The sequence below is a fragment of the Odocoileus virginianus genome, chromosome 9, assembly GCF_023699985.2.
Source record: "Odocoileus virginianus isolate 20LAN1187 ecotype Illinois chromosome 9, Ovbor_1.2, whole genome shotgun sequence".
Classification (NCBI taxonomy): Eukaryota; Metazoa; Chordata; class Mammalia; order Artiodactyla; family Cervidae; genus Odocoileus; species Odocoileus virginianus.
In genome coordinates, this window is record NC_069682.1 from 5,734,892 (window position 1) to 5,757,145 (window position 22,254).

The following is a 22,254-nucleotide window of genomic DNA, read 5'->3' on the forward strand; positions in this document are numbered from 1 at the left end:
CGATGCACGCACCTCCTCCACGGCGTGACAGTTTGTTGGCCTTCATATTCCATATTATAGGTCACTTTTAAAATTTTTATTTTATAGTGGAATATAGTTGATTCCGTTTGTGTTAATTTCAGATGTACAGCAAAGTGATTACGTTATATATACACATGTATCTGGTTTTTTTTTCAAATTCCTTTCCCATGTAGATTGTTAGGGAATAGAGAGCAGACTTCCCTGTGCTGTACAGTAAGTTCTTGTTGGTGATCTCTCTTAAACGTAGCAGTGTGTACACGTCTGAAGTGACTGCTGGTAGAACAGATGGAGCTGGAGGTAGACTAGCATTGAAATTACTCATAATTGGGCCTAGTTTTCCTCACAGCTCAATTGGGTATTTGAACTCCATGATTTCCATTGTTCTTTCTGCCCTGGTATCTTGAGCATCTTGTGGTTCCATGTCTGAAATCAATTTTATTTTAATTTTGTAGGCATAATATTTTGGTTCTTTTCTTTCTAAAATCAACTGTTTTCTTAAACCAAAGTTTAACTTCTCCACTAAACTAACTGCTAACTCTATTTTGTATCAGATTTCTCATAAAACCTAGAACTATAATTCCATTCAGAGTCCAGACATATTACTGACAGATACACTACTCTCTTTTCTTTTTTTTTTGTAGGATAAGTTTAGATGACTTCATTTCAGATAAATTAAAAATTAGAAATAGAAGGACACAAGCAATGTTTGGGAAAATAGAGTAACTGACAGATCAGTTAAAAAAAAAAAACAGTCTGAGAAAAATGTATGAAATCAAAACAGAAATAGTTTGAAAAAGATTTTCCTAGAATTACATAATCAAATTTTCTCTCAAATATATGTCCACTTCCATGTTAAATGTAAAAGGGTATAATTATCATAATCTATAGATTTAAATAATAATAAAATCTATCTAAGGGCATTTCACTATTTGAGAGAAAATATATTTGATATGAGAATTTCAACTTACAAATGTAATCAGTAGAGTTGCCCAACCATCCTTCAAATTCACATGCACTAGTCCCCAGGACTTTTTTTTTTTTCCATTTATTTTTACTAGTTGGAGGCTAATTACTTTACAATATTGTAGTGGTTTTTGTCATACACTGACATGAATCAGCCATGGAGTTACATGTATTCCCCATCCCGATTCCCCCTCCCACCTCCCTCTCCACCCGATTCCTCTGGGTCTTCCCAGTGCACCAGGCCTGAACACTTGTCTCATGTATCCAGCCTGGGCTGGTGATCTGTTTCACCCTTATAATATACATGTTTCGATGCTGTTCTCTCAAAACATCCCACCCTCGCCTTCTCCCACAGAGTCCAAAAGTCTGTTCCGTACATCTGTGTCTCTTTTTCTGTTTTGCATATAGGGTTATTGTTACCATCTTTCTAAATTCCACATATATGCGTTAGTACACTGTATTGGTCTTTATCTTTCTGGCTTACTTCACTCTGTATGATGGGCTCCAGTTTCATCCATCTCATTAGAACTGATTCAAATGAATTCTTTTTAATGGCTGAGTAATATTCCATGGTGTATATGTACCACAGCTTCCTTATCCATTCGTCTGCTGATGGGCATCTAGGTTGCTTCCATGTCCTGGCTGTTATAAACAGTGCTGCGATGAACATTGGGGTGCATGTGTCTCTTTCAGATCTGGTTTCCTCGGTGTGTATGCCCATAAGAGGGATTGCTGGGTCATATAGAAAATCACAGTTATCCCCAGATATGATGCCATTGTCACTAAAAACCAAAAAGTGAAATAACAGAAAAAAGCTGTGTCAGGGATGCAGCCAGCAGCCATCAAAAGATGCAGATTCTATCTTTTTCCGTCTGATTGGGCCATCTCAGAAGATGAGAAGGCCAGATTAGTAGCATAAGAAGCCCTTCCTCAAAGCCTTTCCCCGTCATCCTCCTTGTGCCTTTAGGACATAAACTCCATTTTATAAAAGGAAGAAAGAATTCAAAGAAAATGAGAGGGGAGCAGGAAGCTCACTGCTCCAGTCTTCAGGGGCTCCTTGCTCCCCCAGGGTAACGTCTGAGTTTCTCATGGGCACGTGTAAGGCTCCCACGTTCTGTGCCCAGCAGATACAGCAGCCTCACCCACACTACAGTGAATGGTAGGGAACTCAGGCAACAGAGCCAGGCCATCAGAACCTTGGCTTTGACTCCAAGTGAAGCGTGAGCCATTATAAGCTTGGAGCAAAGAATGGCAGGATCCATCATGTTTTATTCTTGCTCCTTCTTCTCAAGGATACCCTACATTTCCAGCAAAGAGACCGGTTTACCCTGAGTGTCCCCTCCAAGCATACCTACCCATCGTAATCTCATCCCACCGTCAGTGACCATCTCCAAATCCTCTCCTGCATAAAGCCATCTTGACTCCTCTGGCAAAACATGATTCCTCCTCTGGATAAAACCTTACAAACACCCAAACTACTTGACTTTGCCTAAGGTTTGCATTTTCTACCTTGTTCTAGTTTAAGAGTTAGATGACAAAGTCAAAAATGTCTTGCTCTGAGCCTCACCTGGATTGCAGGTCCCTCGGGCATGGATGGCATTTGATACAGCAAAACAGTGCTGTTGCTTCAACTTTGGGAGAAGCCAAATGCCTCCAGAAGCTCTCAAACTCAGGGTCTACGCCCTCACTCGCCTGCCAGCAGATACGCCAATGGATCCAACCATTCAAGTTCATCCACGTTTCTAAACACATTCTGAGTGGGGCTGTTCATGGTAAAAAAAAGTTAAGACCAAATTATCATCCATCCAGTTCTCTTCCAACTAAACTGCTTTAGACATAAATACCTCTTGCTACATTTTGGATGAAATTCACCGGGATTCATTGTCTCCAGCATTCTTTTAGGTACTTGTATTGTGCTGTCATTTTTGATACCTTTAATTGCCACAGGTGTTCCTTCTCCCACTAAAATGAAAGCTCCTTGGAGGTGAAGGACTCACAGAGTTATTTGTGGACCCAGCCCATCCCCTTACCCGAGACCGTTGCTCAAAATATTTGCAGATGGAGTATTCTCATGGCTCCTCCACATCTTTCAGTGTTTATTTGTAAATGAACTACAAAAAGGGAGAGACCAAAGGTAAACTTCTGCCTCTCTTATAACAGGATTTTGTGCCACTGTATCAAAACTTTGAGAATTTTTATACGCGGAACCTTTACATGAGAATCAGAGACAACTGGAATCGGCCCATCTGCAGTGCCCCGGGAGCTGTGTTCGATGTGATGGAAAGGGTGACAGATGACTACAACTGGACGTTTAGGTGAGGCAGCCACCTGGGAGGGCTTGAAAGAAAATGCTTTCAAGGAAATTCTAGCAAGGATGCCAGATTACAGATCTGAAAGAAAAACAGAGCAATGAAACAGCTGGTCTTCCATCATTCAGCCCTTTGCAAGCCCTCATGATGCCAGCGGGGGAAGTCACAGTAATTAAGTTGCCAAGGGCAGCTTATTTGTGTTGCAATTAAGAGAAATCTGCGGCAGAAGGTGCAGGATACACAGAGCCAGCCATAAAGAGTCCTTTTCAGCTTTATTGACAAAATGTACCCTTCTAGTTCCGGGTGAAGGAGCCCGTGATGACCATGGCTGTTTCTCTATAGAAAGTTCTTGCTGCAATTTAAACCAAGGTGTCATGAAAGCTAGCACCCAAGGAAAATCGGAGCTGGGTAATACTCTGTGGCCCGGCTACCTTTTCCCAGTGCTCTGCCCAGATTCATGATGGAGTTACTGTCCTCCAAGGGCAAATTATTTTGTGGTGACAAGGCCAATCAAAAGGAAAATAGAAAAGATGTGATTTAGGCCAAGCCTAAGCTCTCTTTCTGGTAGTGTTTTACAGGACCCTAGGATGATACTGAATGAAAAAGTCCTGTGTGTTCACCTGACCTTCTCTCTGCAGGTTTACTGGAAGAGTCATCAAAGATGTCATCAATATGGGCTCCTATAACTTCCTTGGCCTGGCAGCCAAGTACGATGAATCCATGAGCACAGTAAAGGAGGTGTTAGAGACTTATGGCCTCGGCGTGGGCAGCACAAGACAGGAAATGGGTATGTACGTTCACCGTTCTGAAATTTTTTTCCAGTTAGGCCTGATTCCTGTGTCTACTTCTCAAATCTAGATCATATCTAGATTGTGTGCCACAAAAAGCTATTATAAAACACAAAAAGAAAAAGGTATATTATGGTCTCTTTGAAAATTTCAAACATTATGCTCATACTAGGCAGTTTATTAAGATTTTATTTCTCCAGAATAAATACAAATGATTCTTCAATGACTATGTGATCTGAAAAAAGCAGCTATCATACCTCTTCCATTTGGTCCTTTTCTGGATCGTTTTCTCCATTTTTCTTAAACAGCTTTGCTGTTTTTCAATCACTCAGTCGTGTCCAACTCTTTGCAACCCCATGGACTGCAGCACACCAGGCTTCCCTGTCCTTCACTATCTCCCAGAGTTTGCTCAAACTCATGTCCATTGAGTCAATGATGCCAGCTTTATTAAACAGGTTTGTTGAGGTTTGTTATGCCTTGAGATATAATGGAAATGGCAACCCACTCCAGTACTCTTGCCTAGTACACCTAGAAATTTTCTATTTTGAGGTCTACTCTTTTAACAAGTGTATCAAGAGCACAGTACAGGACTGTTCTAGGCACCATGTGGTAGGGAAGAGTTCTAGAACTTATTCATTCTGCATCACAGAAACGTCATACCCATTAAACAACAACTTCTTATTTGGATATAGCTCTTTCTCCTACTTTTCTTAGTGATAACCATCACTTTTGCACTTGAATATTGCCTGTTTCTGCTCCTCCTGTGAAGGGAGGAATGAGTCTTGTTGACTGTTGTGTTGAATGAATGAATGGATGAATGAACAGATGGATGAATGATGAATGAATGGGAAAGGTGGTGCCAACAACCTTTTTATTTCTCTTTTAGCTGAAACAATTTTCTCTTAGAAGAGTAAAATCTGAAGGAAACTTCTGCTCCCTACACTTCTGGGAGAATGAGGGAGCAGCTTGTTCCTGGCCCATTGTCTTCTCCTATATGATCTCACTTGTGCCTCCCCAAACCTGTGTTGTAGAGGCAGTGCAAGTAGTGTTATTCGTATCTTCCAGAGGAGGAAAGTGACGACAACAGTGACACAGTGATGTGCCCACAGTGGCAGCTGTGGTCACTCCTAGTCTTGCTCAGCTTTTCTACTAAACAGTTTTCCATCTGGGATAATAAACCCAGGGCTCACCAGGTCAGTTTCAGGCCTAAGAATCAGATGTAAATCTACTAAAAATGGGTTTGCCATTCATGAAACATGCCACTCCTGGAGAACCAATTGGCAGAAGGGCTTCAAAAACCAGCAATTAAAAAGACCGGTGCAATAAATCAATATCACAGTAATACAAGTCTATGCCCCAACCAGTAATGCTGAATAAGTTGAAGTTGAACGGTTCTATGATGACCTATAAGATCTTCTAGAGCTCATACCAAAAAAAGATGTCCTTTCCATGATAGGACTGGAATGCAAAAGTAGGGAGTCAAGAGATACTGGAGTAACGGGAAAATTTGGCCTTGGAGTACAAGGTGAAGCAGGGCAAAGGCCAACAGAGTTTTGCCAGGAGATCACACTGGTCATAGCAAACACCCTCTTCCAGCAACACAAGAGGAGACTCTACACACGGACATCACCAGATGGTCAATTCCAAAATCAGATTGGTTATATTCTCTGCAGCCAAGGACAGCTCTGTACAGTCAGAAAACACAAGACCAGCAGCTGACTGTGGCTCAGATCATAAACTCCTTATTGCCAAATTCAGATTTAAATGGAAGAAAGTAGGGAAAAACCACTAGACCATTCAGGTATGGCCTAAATCAAATCCCTTATGATTATACAGTGGAAGTGAGAAATAGATTCAAGGGATTAGATCTGATAAACAGAGTGCCTGAGAACTATGGACGGAGGTTCATGACATTGTACAGGAGGCAGGGATCAAGATCATCCCCAAGGAAAAGAAATGCAAAAAGGCAAAACAATTGCCTGAAGAGGCCTTACAAATAGCTGAGAAAAGAAAAGATGCAAAAAGGCAAAGGAGAAAAGGAAAGATATACCTGTTTGAATGCAAAGTTCCAAAGAATAGCAAGGAGAGATAAGAAAGCTTTCCTCAGCAATCAATGCAAAGAAATAGAGGAAAACAATAGAATGGGAAAGACTACAGATATATTCAAGAAAATTAAAGATTCCAAGGGAGCATTTCATGCAAAGATGTGCATAATAAAAGACAGAAATGGTATGGACCTAACAGAAGCAGAAGTTATTAAGAAGGGTTGGCAAGAATACACAGAAGAACTATACAGAAAAGATCTTCATGACCCAGACAACCACGATGGTGTGATCACTCATCTAGAGCCAGACATCATAGAATGCAAAGGGAGCCTTAGGAAGCATCACAACAAACAAAGCTAGTGGAGGTGATGGAATTCCAGCTGAGCTATTTCAAATCCTCAAAGATGATGCTGTGAAAGTGCTGCCCTCAATATGCCAGCAAATTTGGAAAACTCAGCAGTGGCCACAGGACTGGATAAGGTCTGTTTTCACTCCAATCCCAAAGAAAGGCAATGCCAAAGAATGCTCAGACTACCACACAATTGCACTCATCTCACATGCGACCAAAGTAATGCTCATAATTATCCATGCTAGGTTTCAATAGTATGTGATCCGTGAACTTCCAGATGTTCTAGCTGAGTTTAGAAAAGGCAGAGGAGTCAGAGATCAAACTGCCAACATCTACTACATCATCGAAAAGCAAGAGAGTTCCAGAAAAATATCTACTTCTGCTTTATCGACTATTCCAAAGTCTTTGTGTGGATCACAATAAACTGTGGAAAATTCTTCAAGAGATGGGAATACCAGACCACCTGACCTGCCTCCTGAGAAATCTGTATGCAGGTTAAGAAGAAACAGTTAAAACTGTACATGGAATAACAGATTGGTTCCAAATCAGGGAAGGAGTATGTCAAGCCTATATATTGTCACCTTACTTATTTAACTTATATGTAGAGTACATCATGGGAAATGCTGGGCTGGAAGACGCACAAGCTGGAATCAAGATTGCCAGGAGAAATATCAATAACCTCAGATATGCAGATGACACCAACCTACGGCAGAAAGCCAAGAACTAAAGAGCCTCTTGATGAAAGTGAAAGAGGAGAGTGAAAAAGTTGGGTTAAAACTCCACATTCAGAAAACTAAGATCATGGCATCCAGTCCCATCACTTGATGGCAAATAGATGGGGAAACAATAGAAACAGTGAGAGACTTTATTTTCTTTGACTCCAAAATCACTGCAGATGGTGACTGCAGCCGCGAAATTAAAAGATGCTTGCTCCTTGGAAGAAAAGCTGTGACCAAACTAGACGTATTAAAAAATCTGCATATTAAAAAGCAGAGACATTACTTTGCCAACTAAGGTCCATCTAGTCAAAGCTTTGGTTTTTGCAGTGGTCATGTATGGATGTGAGAGTTGGACTATAAAGAAAGCTGAGCACCGAAGAACTGATGCTTTTGAACTGTGGTGTTGAGAAGACTCTTGGACTGTAAGGAGATCAAACCAGTCAATCCTAAAGGAAACCGGTCCTGAATATTCATTGGAAGGACTGATGCTGAAGCTGAAGCTCCAATACTTTGGCCACCTGATGAGAAGAACCGACTCACTGGAAAAGACCATGATGCTGGGAAAGATTAAAGGCAGAAGGAGAAGGGGACGACAGAGGATGAGATGGTTGGATGGCATCACCAACTCAATAGACATGAGTTTGAGTAAACTCTGGGAGTTGGTGATGGACAGCGAATCCTGGTGTGCTGCAGTCCATGGGGTCACAAAGAGCCGGACCCTACTTAGCGACTGATCTGAACTGTGCAATAAATCGCCATTCAAATTGAATACATTTTCATCCACATACTCAGTACTTAGTTAGAACTCCAAAGTCTATAAGTGTTTTCCAGATTTCTTAGGAAACACATGGTATCATTTTTTCTCAATATTTATTTACTTGGCTGCATCAGGTCTTAGTTGCAGCATGCAGGATCTTCGTCATGGGATCTTTTGTTGTGACATACAGGTGCTAGTTGTGGTGTGTGGGCTCAGTAGATGAGGCTCATGGGCTTAGTTGTTCCATGGTATGTGGGATGTTAGTTCCCCAGCCAGGGATCAAACCCATAACCCTTGCATTGTAAGATGGGTTTTTAACCACTGGACCACCGGGGAAGTCCCAACACTGTATCTTTATTTTGAGGCATGAGGGCTGGAGAAATAAGCAGGAAGAGGATGAAAAGTTCTCCTCCTTCAGAAGAGCTGAGTCTCCCACAAGCCTGGAAGGACACCCCTGTCAAAAGACACATGGAGTCAGAGACAGTCACAGCCACCAGAACCTTACGGAGACAGCCTGACACAGGCTTCCAGTGAAGACAGATCCAGAACAAGGGTCCCTGATTCTGCAGATTCAGCAAACCCAGAGAAACCAGACAGAGGTGAGGAACCATGTTTGCACTGCCTACAGCCGACACGCTTTCCCCACCTGCTCATCCTTCCAAATTGCTGGGCTTTTAATGTTCACTTGTTTCCTCAAGCTCTCCAGCTCAAGTGCTCAGAAGAAAATTTTAACAACTTCCAAGTAAACAGAGAGAGAGCACAACAAAAGCCACCCACAGTAATTTTAGCAAAGAGAACTGAAAACAAGAATGTAAGCAGTCAAAAAATATATGATTAAACAGGGTACATTCAAAATTGTTTTGCAAGATTAATAGTAACCTGAACAGAGCAGGTACAAATTGGTAATATAGTTTTGAATGCTATTTATTTAAGAAATACAAGTAACTTTTGAAAAATGTATACCACATAGACTTGAGAAAATGTTAGCAGGGCCAATAGACTAACAACACTTTGGAAATATAGAGACTTAATTTTTAGTAACTGAAATAGCTTCTTGAGGAACCCAAAATAAAAGTTCAGCTTAAGATACTTCTTAAGTGATTAACTTAACTTTTCAAAATAGTTTCCAACATTCAAGGGGGGAAAGAACACAGAAATCATATTACAAAATAGAAAAATTCAACAAAAAAGAAATCAAGAGGAAATATTTAAAATGTAGTAAAAGGATAAACATCACACAAAATATGTTGACCACAAATATACACTTAGAACATATTTGCTTACTGAAAGCAAAAGACTGAGCCAAAAACTAAACTCAGTTATGGGCTCTAATCAAAAACAAATACAACTCAATGAAAGCTATTCTAAAGGGTGAAAAAATGGGAAGATTGGTCCCAACCAGACACCTGGTTCCACCTCCCTGGTGCAACCAACACTAAAACACCCTCCGTGCCCAAGAGAGAGGTCGGTACAGTGGAAGGAGCAGTGAAAAGTGCCCAAGAGTAGGGTGTCTGCCAAATCTGCACCTACAAATGTTGAAACCAGCCCAAAGCAGAGCTGGAAATGACACATTTCCAGACAGATACGTACAGGACTGCAAGCGATATTTTAAGATGTAAAATGTTGTGCTGCTGCTTATTTTTCTGAACAACTAAAAGACAGTGGGACATGGAGTAAAGGAAGGTTTTGACCCTCTCGTGGGTGGATTTAACATTTCACAGGCTGAGGGGAGTGGATGATTGTGACTTTTTTAAATGTCCTAAACATGAGACAGAGTGAAATGGCAACTTTAAATCATCATTCAAGCATTTAAAATCTCTGACCCATTTTCAATTCCTATCTTCTATGTTAGTGGTGGGTTTTGTTAGAATGCTCCCTGATCTGGTCTGTCTCCTTGAAACTGTGTGCCTTATGCAACATTTTTGGTCACTACAGTCTAGCTTTTTCTTTAACAATATTTTTAATGTGTTGTGAAAGATTAGACATTTTTGAGTTTAGGTGTGTGACATTACGCTCTGAATTAGGGACTTCTGGAATGAACAGTCTATTAAGAGCTGAGACTGGTACTCTTTTTCAGGTGGTTTGCCTTCAAATTTTTAGCTGGAAAGTCTGTAGATAACTGTCTTTGCTGAAAAGTAGCTGGAATAACTACTGAAATTTATTTAGAAAAGGATTCTAACACTACACAGTTATTTAGATTTTTAGCACTAGGATTGAGAATTGTGTAAAACTTGTTCGTAATGTCTGAGTAGTAGCATCAAACAATCAGTAATATCTTCAGGAATTCCCTGGAGGCCTAGTGGTTAGGATTCAATGTTTTCATTGATGGGCCCAGGTTTGATACCTAGTCAGGGAAGTAAGATCCTATAAGCTTCACAGCATGGCCTAAATAAATAAAAATGAAATGGAAAAAAAACCCAGCAGTATTATTTTTATTATGCAAGATATTTCTAGGTTTGATTTTTAAATTTCTTTCCTGAAAAGAACTATTTAACTTTGCTGTATGTGGATGAGTTTGTTTGAATATATTGATTTAACAGTGGAAGACACTGATGCAGTCACCCTAAGCATGTGCAGAATTGCTTGTTCTTCCTTCATACAAATTAAGCTTCAAGAAAAGAATAAACTTTAACTTGAAAAATAAATAAATGACCAAAGGTGTGGTGCAAATGCAAACAGAAAAGAAAGCAGTTAAGGAAAGTTAAGATTAATGCATGAATTATTGAACATAAGAGATTCATCTTATAAAAATTATATGGAGAGCCTCTTCATAATGAAGATCAATGCAGCTCCTAGAGACTGTGCATTAAGTAACACAACAGAAACATAGATGATTCTTAATTCTTCTATAGAAACTGAAAATTAGTAGGATAATGAATTATCCTAGGAGGTTTCAAAAATCATGTGGGTCAACTTAATGTGCCTGATTAAAAACAAAAGCAAGAAAAATAAAAAATGAAATAGTGATAAGAGACCCTAAAGTAACTTCCAGTCTTTGAAAAATGAAGAAGGCAAAAAAATAAACACAAAGAAGACATTGATGATATAGTTACTGAGTTTAGTTTAATAATTATGTATTGAATGCTGAACTTAAAATGACCAACACAACATTGTAGTTTTCCTCCAATTAAAAAATAAATTTAATAAAAAAGGAGAACAAAAAAGTTTTCAGGAAAATTGTTTTGAAAAAAAGGAAATAGGGAAAGTTGTTAAAGGCTGCAGAATATGATATTATATACCATAAAATAAAACTCATGTTTCTTGGAGAAAAAAAACTATTACCAGTAGATATCATCTTTTTAAATACTAACTTAATTTTCATAAAAATTTGCTATATTTTATGCACAAACCTCATTAAATTTCAAAAAATGAAATCTACATAGGTCACATTCTTGGACCACAGTGAAATAAAACTAAAAATTAATACCAAAATTAGAAATTAAATCTTTTTAAAAATCACTTGAAAGTTTTAAAGCCCTCTCCTAAGTAGCTCTTGGATCAATGTGGAAATGAAGCCACAATGGCATCATATTTAGAAACTAACAATTGTGAGAACATCATAGGATCCAAACAGTTGTGTACTCAGAGGAAAATGTGTATTCTTACATTACTAAAGTAGTAACACTGAAGCTAGTAAACTAACCAGTCAAGGGAACAAGGGATGAGAGGAAAGCAGAAGTATTGAATTGTTAAAGATTAAAACAGAAACATAAATTAGAGAAGAGTATTTCTGTTGGGCTGAGGCCCCTATATTTTACTGTCACTAGAGGTGATTCTGATGACCACTCAGAGTCGTCCACCGCTAAGCTAGCATAACCCTGATCCCCAAATTTGACAAACAAATAAACATTTCATAAAAGGAAATTATAAGGCAATATTATTTGAGAAAAAATATAAGAAATTTGCATTGCATATTGAACAGCACAGTTAAATAACAGAATACCATGATCAAGTAGTTCTATTCAGGACTGTAAGGATAGTTAGCTCAGTAAGACATTTTGTAACCTTGAAAGACCCAAGAAGAAAAACATGATTATTTTGATAGATGTCATTAAAGCAGTCATAAAATTTAGTATCCATTCCTTATAAAACTTTTAATAGAATAAAAATAGGAGATTCTTGAATGGAATAAAAAAATCTACTTCAAACAGTAAGACTACACTTTGTGATGAAATTTCTGGTTACCAAAAGCTTTCACTTTGAACTCAGAGAAAAGATGAAGATGCATTTTTACGACCATTTTAATAACCTTTGGAAGTACTAGGTAGCATAATTATTCATTAATTTTTTATTCTTTATGTCAATAATATTCACTGAATAACTACCATGTGACAAAATAAGAAATAAATGTGCACTTAAAGAAGAGGTGAACAGATTATCCGGTCGCTTCTTTCTCTAGCTTTTAAGCCTTGATTTTTGAGGACTAAAGTGACCCTCAGAAGGGGCTGTTCTCAAGACTATTGTAGAGATGAGGGGTGGTGGGGCAGGAGGGATGGGGTCCTAGTCTAATTTCCTCCATTTTACATAGTAAACTAACAAACATTTATCAGAAACAACAAATATTTAATGAAGAATTCAATAAAGACCTAAATTCAAAAAAGACAATTTTTAAAATTCAGTAAGTCCATGATCCACAATCAATAAGAGGACATACTGGGGAAAATAATATTATTAATAAATATGAGGGAAAATAGCACAGACCTAGGGGATAAGCTTATTTTGAAAATGTTTAGAACCTATTTGAAGAAAACTATAAGATTTTTATAAAAGACCTAAAAGAATACTTGAAAGAAACAGAAAGATATGAGTATCTTAGAAGGGAACATCTCATTATTATAATTCAATCATCTCTTCCCTAATTGAAAAGGTAAATTAAACACAATCCCATGACATAAATAAAAAGAGTGGGCAGTGTGGATCTAAACTGAAGCTCTAGAGACAGGCACAGTTTGGTCCACCCATTTGTATAAGAAAAAGAACAGTATTTCAAATCAGTCCAGCTTTTCCAAAAGGATCAATTATGTCTTAATTAGTTTTGTGATAACTGGCTGATCATATAAAGAAATCATCCAGATTCCTGCCTCACACATTGTATCTTAATAAGCTGCGCTTAGGTAAATTGCTAATGTGTTTACAATGGTATGTAAAAACAAAAACAGTCACCATAAATAACTCTATAAATGAAACAAACTGAGTGAATGAATGACTAAATGGATGAATGGATGACCAACGGAACAGAATGAAACTACTCAGACAATTCAAGTACAACATGCACTTGCTTTGCGCTCCTTGGTAAGGCCCTGCTGGAAACGTCAGTCTGCAGCGCCCTTGATGAGAGCAATGCTTGTGTCTTAGTCCATGGGCTGATGTAACAAAATACCACACACGGAGTGACTCATAGACAATGAGTGCATTCCTTACAGTTCTGGGAGCTGAAAGTCCAAGATCAGGGAGCCAGCATGGCAGGTGGGGCCCTCTTCTGAGCTGCCGACACCTCTTTGTGTTTCCTCATGTGGCAGAAGGGAGGGGCCGGCTCTCTGGGGCCTCTTTTGTAAGGGCACAAATTCTATTTATGAGGGCTCCATCCTCGAAACCCCACAAAACCCCACCTCCAGACACCAACACTCAGGACATGAGGTTTTCACCGTATGGATTTTAGGGGAACACAAGCATTCAGACTCCAGCAGCCACTTATCAACCCTCAGTCCTGCCACCCATGATGACCTCCAGTCTTTCTGGCTGCCCTCACCTCACCTGGCAGGATGCCCGCTCATGTGGCAGGGATCCATTCTAAATGATGTGCAGGCTGACTCCTTGCAACGCAAGCTGCTCAGGTCCATCGGAGACAGGGACTCTTCCTGTTTGGAGAGACAAGCTGCTCCCAACCCACCAGTAGCCACAGCTCTCCGCCCTTTGGATTTCACAAACCTGATTCAGACAGTAGTCTACTATGAGCTTGTGCTTCAGGGAATCAGAAATAGCTTTCCCAGAAACTCCAAGGCAAAAGACACAAGAAAATGGAACATTTAAACTTCTGTACCAAAAAAAAAAAAAAAAAAACCCAACAATGTCAACTAAGAGTCAAAGAGCAAAATTAGAAAGAATTATTCACCCCTATATAACAAGATATTCATATTCTTAATGTGTAAAGTGAAAGTGATAGTCGCTCAGTCGTGTCTGATTCTGCAACCCCGTGGGCTGTAGCCCCCCAGGCCCCTAAGTCTGTGGGATTCTCCAGGCAAGAGTACTGGAGTGGGTTGCCATGCCCTTCTCCAGGGGATCTTCCTGACCCGGGGATCGAACCTGCGTCTCTAGCACCTCCCTCACTGCAGGCAGTTTCTTTACAGTCTGAGCCACCAGGGGCTCAGTCCAGGAATGTGTAAAGACTCTTACAAATCAAAAGAAAGAGAACATCCCAGTTTAAGAAGTGGGCCAAGATTTTGACAAATTTCAAAGCAGACAACACTTCAGAATCAGGACAGTGTGATGTTCCTCAACCCACTTTTTCATCATCACCTCCTCTGTGATACTTTAACAGCACAGAGACACTGTATTTGTTTATGTGGTGCATGGATATCTCTGCTTTACATAGAGTAGAGTAAGGTATCCTCCCTCCAAAAACCAATTTTCAGCCGTTTGGGGGCAATATCGCTGTTTAGAATGCATACGGCACCTTTGGGGAAGGTGGATGGTGATCAAGGAGGGCGCAAAGGGATGGCCTAGAAGCTGTTCATACTGTTTGCTTGTTTGTTTATCTTGATGCAGTTGTGTGAATTTTCTTTATGAAATTTCATAGAGCTCCATGTGGACAATTTGTTTCCTTTTCTCAATGTATGGTCTGGTTTAAATGAAACTTTAATTTTTAAAAGTAGATCCAGTGCATAAGTGGACAATTAAGAAAATAAATATAAATGGCCAATGAGCCTGTGAAAAATACTCTGCCCTTAAATAAAAAGTGATGAAGATGCAGAGTTAGCATCTTTTACTTCATTGGCAAAAGATAAAAAATGAGATCCCATAGTTTCAAAAGAGTAAAGAAAAAGGGCACCCTTACATACTATACTGTTGATAGAATAAATTGTAGGGCAATTTGAAAATGTATCCACAATAAGCTATTTAACTCAGCAATTCCATTTTGAGACAGTTGGCTTTGCAAAATTTGAAGGTGTTCAATGAGGTATGATTGAGAATAATCATTGAATTATATTTAATAGAAAAAAATGAAAGAAGTGAATTTCCAGCAATAGGAAATTGATTAGATATACTTGGTAGATCTGTTTAGCATAATATTAATTAGTCATGCAGACTTTTAAGGTAGTTACTCAGCACCATGATTGAGAGGAAAGTCTCTGGGATGAGCTTGCTGGGATTCAAATCCTAGTCCTTCATTTTAACGAACTAGGCCCTGAGATGAGCTGTATGCCTTCCGAGTACTCAATCTTCTCTTCTGTAAAATGAAAAATATATTGTTAATGAAACTGTATACTTATATATGAAGCAGGAAACAGACTCACAGACACAGAGGACGGACGTGGTTGCCAAGGGAGACGAAGGGTGGGGGGGGGGGTGTCCGGGCTTAACAGACACAAACGCTCTATACACAGAACTGGTGAAGGATAAGGTGCTACTGTGTTGCCTAGGAAACTGTATTTAATAGCCTGTGATAAATCATAATGGAAAAGAATGTGAAAGAGCATGTATGTACATGTGTAAATGAATCATTTTTCTATACAGCAGAAATTAACACAACTCTGTAAACCAGCTATAATTCAATTTAAAGAAAGAAAATACATTATTAAAAGAATAGAACAAGTTGTATGTCCATAGAACATAGGACAAGTCATTAATCCACTTTTTAAAATATGTTTTACATGAATATCTACGTTAATAAAAATGGCTATATTTTATTGGGTAGTGTTTTCTATTTTTCACAATGATCTCATATTTCTTGAGTTATTTTCTTAAAGGTCCACAAGATGAAGGCATAGTCTTATGAAAATAGTTACCGTGCTTCTGAGATGCTGCCATTGAATAAGACTGACCATATTTTTTCAGTGTACTGGAGGGTCTCTGCCGCAGGTTGTGTGGATTTTTTTTTACCTCAATCGGTGTTTTTCAAACTTTCGCTCACATTGGCATCACCTGCCAAGCTTGAAAACACACAGATTACTGGCCCCACCTCCAGAGTTTCTGATTCAGTCAGTCTGGAACAGGACCTGAGATGCATTTCTAACATGTCCCCAGGAGGGCCCATGTGGCGTTGATGCTGCTGTTCCAGGGACGACACTTTGGGAACCCCTGGACGCTAGCATAGCTGACTTTCTTGACCACATTGTCAAAAGTTTTCCAAAGTGGAATAGTCTTTAACCTTGTGTGGAGTGAATACCACGTGTACCTGGGGGATGGAGCCTATGAATGAAAACTGCAAAGTAAGTAGGATAGACCAGAAGTCAGTGAAGCAGTTTGATTCTGATCTCTGAGTCTATTCTGATACACATTGCTGGTCTAAATTTCCAAATTCAGGAAAGGTTAGACTCGGGCAAACTAGAGGGAAGCTTTTGTTTCCATTTGCTGATAGAAAGAATCAGTAATCTATAGGAAGAACAAAATGTTTTATTCCAGCCAAATTGAGGCCTATAGCCCAGGAGACACAGATTTAAGAAGCACTTGAATTTTGTTCCACCAGACTACAAAATCAGGGAGGTTCATAATGGTAAAAATTGCGAAGTACAGTTAGTTGCATGAGTTGTTTATCAAGATTTATTACTAGAACTAGGAGGATATAAGCATGTTTGCTAAGTAAGGATTGAGTGGGATCAGAAATGGTTGCACAGTTACAAGAGAACTTCAGACCATGAGGTGGCAGCTGGCAGCTGCTGACAGGTATTGTTCTGAGAATGGCTGGTGGTGTCCTTGAGTTTGTTAGAGTTCAGAAAATTCAGGCTCTCAGTGATACTGGAACATGTCTGAAGCCGTATCCCCAATGGCCACCTTGCTCCATTTTGGATGCCTGAAACACAGCTACTCTATTTTGGTTTTTAAATGCATTCTTTTCTTTAATGGTTAAATTAGATGTACCGTTCTTGTTTGACAGGCCACAGGCAAGTTATTCTAGTGAGCATGTGTACTGAGCTTAGTCACTGGGTAGTGTCTGACTCTTTGCGACCCCATGGACTGTAGCCCTCCAGGCACCTCTGTCCATGGGGATTCTCCAGGAAAGAATACTGGAGTGGGTTGCCATGCCCTCCTCGAGGAAATCTTCCCAACCCAGGGATCAAACCCAGGTATCCCGCGTTGCAGCCAGATTCTTTACTGTCTGAACCACCAAGGAAGCCCCCAAAGTGTAACTTGCTGAAACCCGGGATTGAACCAAGGACCTTTAAATCTTCAGTCTAACACCTCCTAACTGAGCTATTTTAGCAGCTTAGCATATAGACTTGACATCTGTGTCTCTATTCATAACTATTTCAACTAGTTAGCATAAAGTTTTTTAAATCATGTGTAGGCCAGAATGATTGCCCCATACATCAATATGTGACAATTTCTTCCATCACTTTCTCCCCTCTTCTCTACTTTTGGTCAGCAAAGAGATGTAGCTTTTTGGTCTCTCTTTCCAGAAGTACTGGGTGGTTAAGAGTGGATGTGTTGTCATGCACCTCAGTATTCACAGCAGCAGCATTTACAATAGCCAGGGCATGGAAGCAACCTAAATGTCCAACAACATATGAATAGATAAAAAGATGTAGCACGTGCATGTGATGGAATATTACTCAGCCATGAAAAGGAACAAAACTGGATCATGTGTAGTGATGTGGATGGACCTAGATTCTGTCATACTGAGTGAAGTTGAAAAGAGAAAAATAAATATCATATATGAATGCATATATGTGGAATCTAGAAAATGGTACAGATGAACCTATTTGCAGGGCAGGAATAGAGATGTCAAAAACAGACATGTGGACACAGATGCGGAAAGGAAGAGGGGGACAAATTGATAGAGAGTATTGGCATATATAGACTACCGTGTGTGAAATAGACAGCTGGTGGGAAGCTACTGTCTAGCGCAGGGAGCTCCACTCTGTGATGACCTAGAGGGGTGGCGTGGTGGGGGCAGATGGAAGGTTCAAGAGGGAGAGTATGTATGTGTGCACACAGCTGATTCACTTCACTGCACCACAGAAGCTAACACAACATTGTAAAGCAACTGTACCCTAACAGAAATGTAAAATTTTTATAATTAAAAAAATTGTTTTAATTTTAAAAATTTCAAAAAGTGGATGTGTAGTAATAGCATATTATCTGAATCCATGTGTTCTGTAAGTCCTCTGTGCCGCCATAGTTTCACCTAGCAAGGGTTCAGATGTTCAGAAGTTCACTTCGAAGAAAACGAACTCATGGGATTATCACAAGATTAATTCTGTGCCCACGAAAGCTCATCTCTTCACGGAGATCTTTTTCCCCCCAAGAAGGAAAGACTTGTGCTCAATTCAAAACATCAGGAAAACCTGAATAGTATGACAACCTACTTGAGAACACTCATTCAAATCAAATACATTTCAAGAAGTAGGTTTGAAATATTTTCATCTTAAAAACATCAGAAAGAGCACATTAACTTACAAATCAATGCAACTGGATATAATAGGGTATTCTGTTCCATTATCAGGTTTCAGATGTGATTTTAACATTAGTTATGTACAAGTTTGCTGGATTTTCTATTTCTCAGTTTGAGAACATTGTCATTAGTCATTAAAGATTGTGTCTCCCTCTTTATCTACCTGACAACTCTGCTATTATTTAATTCAAATTGCTAAGGTTCTTCTTGTGTTTCTTTCTCAAACATTTATAGTTAGATTGAAGAAATGTGCATTTTTGCTGACCTAAATATTGAAGGAGGGGCCAGGCTGAATTTGCAGTTTACATTTTTAGTTTGCACAAAAAAACCTTTATTCATAGACAGTACCAGTTCCTTTTAGACTAAATCATTGTAAAGTCTGATCAAGGAGATTTCATTGCATTTCTCTCAAGACTCTTTAGTTTCGACTAAGAATATTTGTAAAGGAAGATGGTTTCTCAGTGCAATAGTATGGGAGGAGGTAAATGAAAATATATCTTGGTTTCTGAAAACTTTTTGGCAATTTCCTGATATTTGTTATAATTCTAACAAGGTAATCACCCTTCTCTTGAGAGTGATAGAAATTACTGCATAGCCAAACTTCAACTAGCAGAGATATTTTTGCAAGTGAAGAATTTGGCCCTGTAGGTTCAACAAAGCCAAACAAACATAACAATTTAACAAGGAATGCCAATAATTTTACAAAAGTATAATACTTGCCAGCAAAGTAATACCTGGATAATCAAACAAAATTCAAAGTCACAGAATTTCAGAATATATAGGTCATGTACCACTTCCCTTCACCTACAAAAATACCATAAGATACATGAAGCCTGGAGATATTTTTAATGACTTGCCAATCAACGTTCATGCAGTCAGTATGCTGAGAAGATTAGACACCAATTCTCTGAAGTCCTGGGACTCCCCTGGTGGTCCAGTGGCTAAGACTCTGAGCTCCCAATGCAGTTTGATCCCTGGTCAGGGAACTAGCTTCCACACACCGCAACGAAGACCGAACATCCATGCGCCACAACTAAGACCCAGAGCAGTCAATAAATAAATATAAACAAACACTGCAAAGGAACAATTCTCCTGAGTTCTACCCAAGAATGCTTTGCACTGCCCCATACTGTTCAAAGCTAAAACCAGAGACCAACTATTTTCAGGGGTTACCAAACCAATCCAGCTGCCCCTGTTTTTGTACCCCATGAAAGTTACAAGTCATTTTTACAGTTTTAAGTTACTGCAAAATTAAGAATGATATTTTGTGACATAAAATGTATTGAATTTCAATCTTCACAGCCATAAAGTTTGTGTATTAACTGGTGCCACTTTCACTTTACAATGACAGAGGTGACTAGTTGCCACAGACACCACACAGTCCACGAAGCCAAAATATTTTGTCTCTGCTTCCCTACAAAAAGTGTGCTGGGACTTTGCTAGCAATCTAGAGGCTAAGATTCCATGCTTCCGTACCTGGTCAGAGAACTGAGATCCCACGTGCCATGTGGCATGGCCAAAAGATTTTTTTTTTATTAAGAAGTTTGCCGATATAGATAAGTACTTGGCATCACAGTACTTGGGAAGACGAATCCCCTAGATTTAATAGCAATTATCCAGATTTCTGAATTTGGTGCACATCAGTGTATATCAAGCTATAGTCTCCTTTACTTCATATAGACTAACAATCCTGTTATATGCAAGAATACTAAGGATATAGGTTAACTTTCATTGACATTGGTACTTGTGTATATCCTTTAACCACTGACAATGTCAAAAAATAATCAGTCTCAAAGCTGCCAAGAACAAAGAGCTTTATTTGGGATCTTAAGAATTGTAGTTCAGGAAAGACAGATTTGGGTAAAACTGAAAGAGTCTTCTGAAGAAGGGAAAGCATCATCTCTCCAGAGTCATACACACTGAATCTGAACCTTGGCTCTAGACTTACTAACCACATGCCCTTGGGCAAGTGAACTAAACTCTGGCTTTGGTGTCCTTATCTGTAAAACAAGTTCACAACTTCAAAAAGCTGTATGACAATTAATTAATTTAAATCTTGAAATGTTTCAGTAGGGCAGGTTGTTACATTGCTAAGTAGGTAGCCTGCACTTATTAGCTCCATCTCCTTTGGGTAAGTGGCATCATTTCTGTGTCTATTTCCTCATTGATAAGATAAGGACCAGGGTGCCTATTTTATAGAGTGTAATGATTAAATTAAATCACCACAGTACATAAGTGTACCCTCATTAGAAGTTGATTCCCCTTCTTTTTTCTACCTTTGTTTTTAGAAGTATGTTTTTAAGTCAGAGAATCAAATGTGAATTTTCTCTGTACAGTAGATACTAGTGTATTAATAATAATAGTACTGGGATTATATAAGCAAATTCCCTGTTTTTAGGAAATAGTGAAATATTTAAGGGTAGAAAAGGCATCATGATTGTAATGTATGAAGTAGTTCAGAAAAAATTACATATAATTATATATATATATACATATAATTATATATAATTACATATATGATATATAAAAAGAGAGAGAATAATGTTTAAAGAAGCATACTAAAATGATAACATTTAGGGAATCTGAGTGAAAAGTATTTAGGGATTCTTGGTAAAGTTCTTACAGCTTTTCAGTATATATAAAATTACATCAAAATAAAATGTTTAAAAGAAAAAGTGTGAAACATAACTATTATGCGTGTGGTCAGAGGTTATGTACAGGTCATTTGATCCACTTAAAAATTCTCCTCTTATTGAGATTATTTGTGACAGGAAAGCTCATCATAGTTATGTATCCATGCCTCACTTACAGTTTTTGTTTGTATGGGATTCTAATTATCTTTTAAAGTTTTTACTTTCCAAGGGGTTATAAGGAGTTTTCTCAAAATTAAGGCCTGGGAAGGTAGGCAGATAAAAATTGTTTCTGCCATTTTACTGGACTTCATCAGCATGAGAGTTCTCTTGACCCAACAGCAGTGGCCAATATTCAGAGTGGCAGAGTGTTCTAGACCCATTTCAGACACCACATCTGGCTTCTAGGCTTTCCTCTGTTTCACAGGAAAACAAAGGTACTCGGGAGGCTCTGTAGCCCCACAATCCCTACTAGACTGGACACAAGTGGAATAAGCAGAGAGCAGGTATTCTAGGAACTTTGTGGTGGAGAGCTGAGAGGTGGGATCCTTTAGGTGGAAGGGTTGATGTTCCTTCTAATGCAGGAATCACCAGTTCAAGCACAGTGGCTCAGAAGTGGGCTGGGAGCCCTGGCACAGTAGGAGAGGCCAGATGAGAAGGCTGGCATGTTGCCATCATAAATGACCACCTACTTCTTGCTCACGTCTAAGGAACAATTGACAGACAGGATATTCTGGCTGACAAGTGACTACCACCACAGTTTGGAAAATAGTCTTCACATGTGCTGCATAGGCAAAGTTGGTGGTTGTGAAACGGGTTTGTTAATAACACCCATGCTCTTTGCTATTAACCAGTGTCAGTATCATGGCCAATATCATTAGAAAATCAACTGAAATGCAGAGCTCATAATTTGCTACTTTCCTTGAATCTGATTTTTATTGGTATGACTGGTGGTGGCATAGCCTGTGCTTGGCATGCAAAAGCACTTCAGAGAGAGCTGCCAAAAGGATATACCCAGCTTGTATTTATTCTTTTATCACAAAGTAGATTTCCAGTAGCCA

General features: G+C 39.0%; 1 protein-coding gene and 1 long non-coding RNA gene across 3 annotated transcripts in view; one reads left to right on the forward strand and one right to left on the reverse strand.

The window, feature by feature from the left end:
• The window catches only part of SPTLC3 (serine palmitoyltransferase long chain base subunit 3), a 155,973-nt gene that overhangs the window by 56,272 nt on the left and 77,447 nt on the right, over positions 1 to 22,254 (forward strand). For both annotated transcript variants that reach the window (XM_020892013.2, XM_070471898.1), the window contains exons 3-4: positions 3,145 to 3,299; positions 3,932 to 4,080. In XM_020892013.2, coding sequence (XP_020747672.2) covers positions 3,145 to 3,299; positions 3,932 to 4,080 — 304 coding nt within the window. The remainder of the gene's footprint in view (positions 1 to 3,144; positions 3,300 to 3,931; positions 4,081 to 22,254) is intronic.
• LOC110136354 (uncharacterized) lies at positions 3,289 to 14,018 on the reverse strand. Its single transcript, XR_002313614.2, has 3 exons — positions 13,706 to 14,018; positions 3,919 to 4,180; positions 3,289 to 3,374 (listed from the first exon to the last, which is right to left on the reverse strand). It is a non-coding gene; the product is annotated as an uncharacterized lncRNA (long non-coding RNA).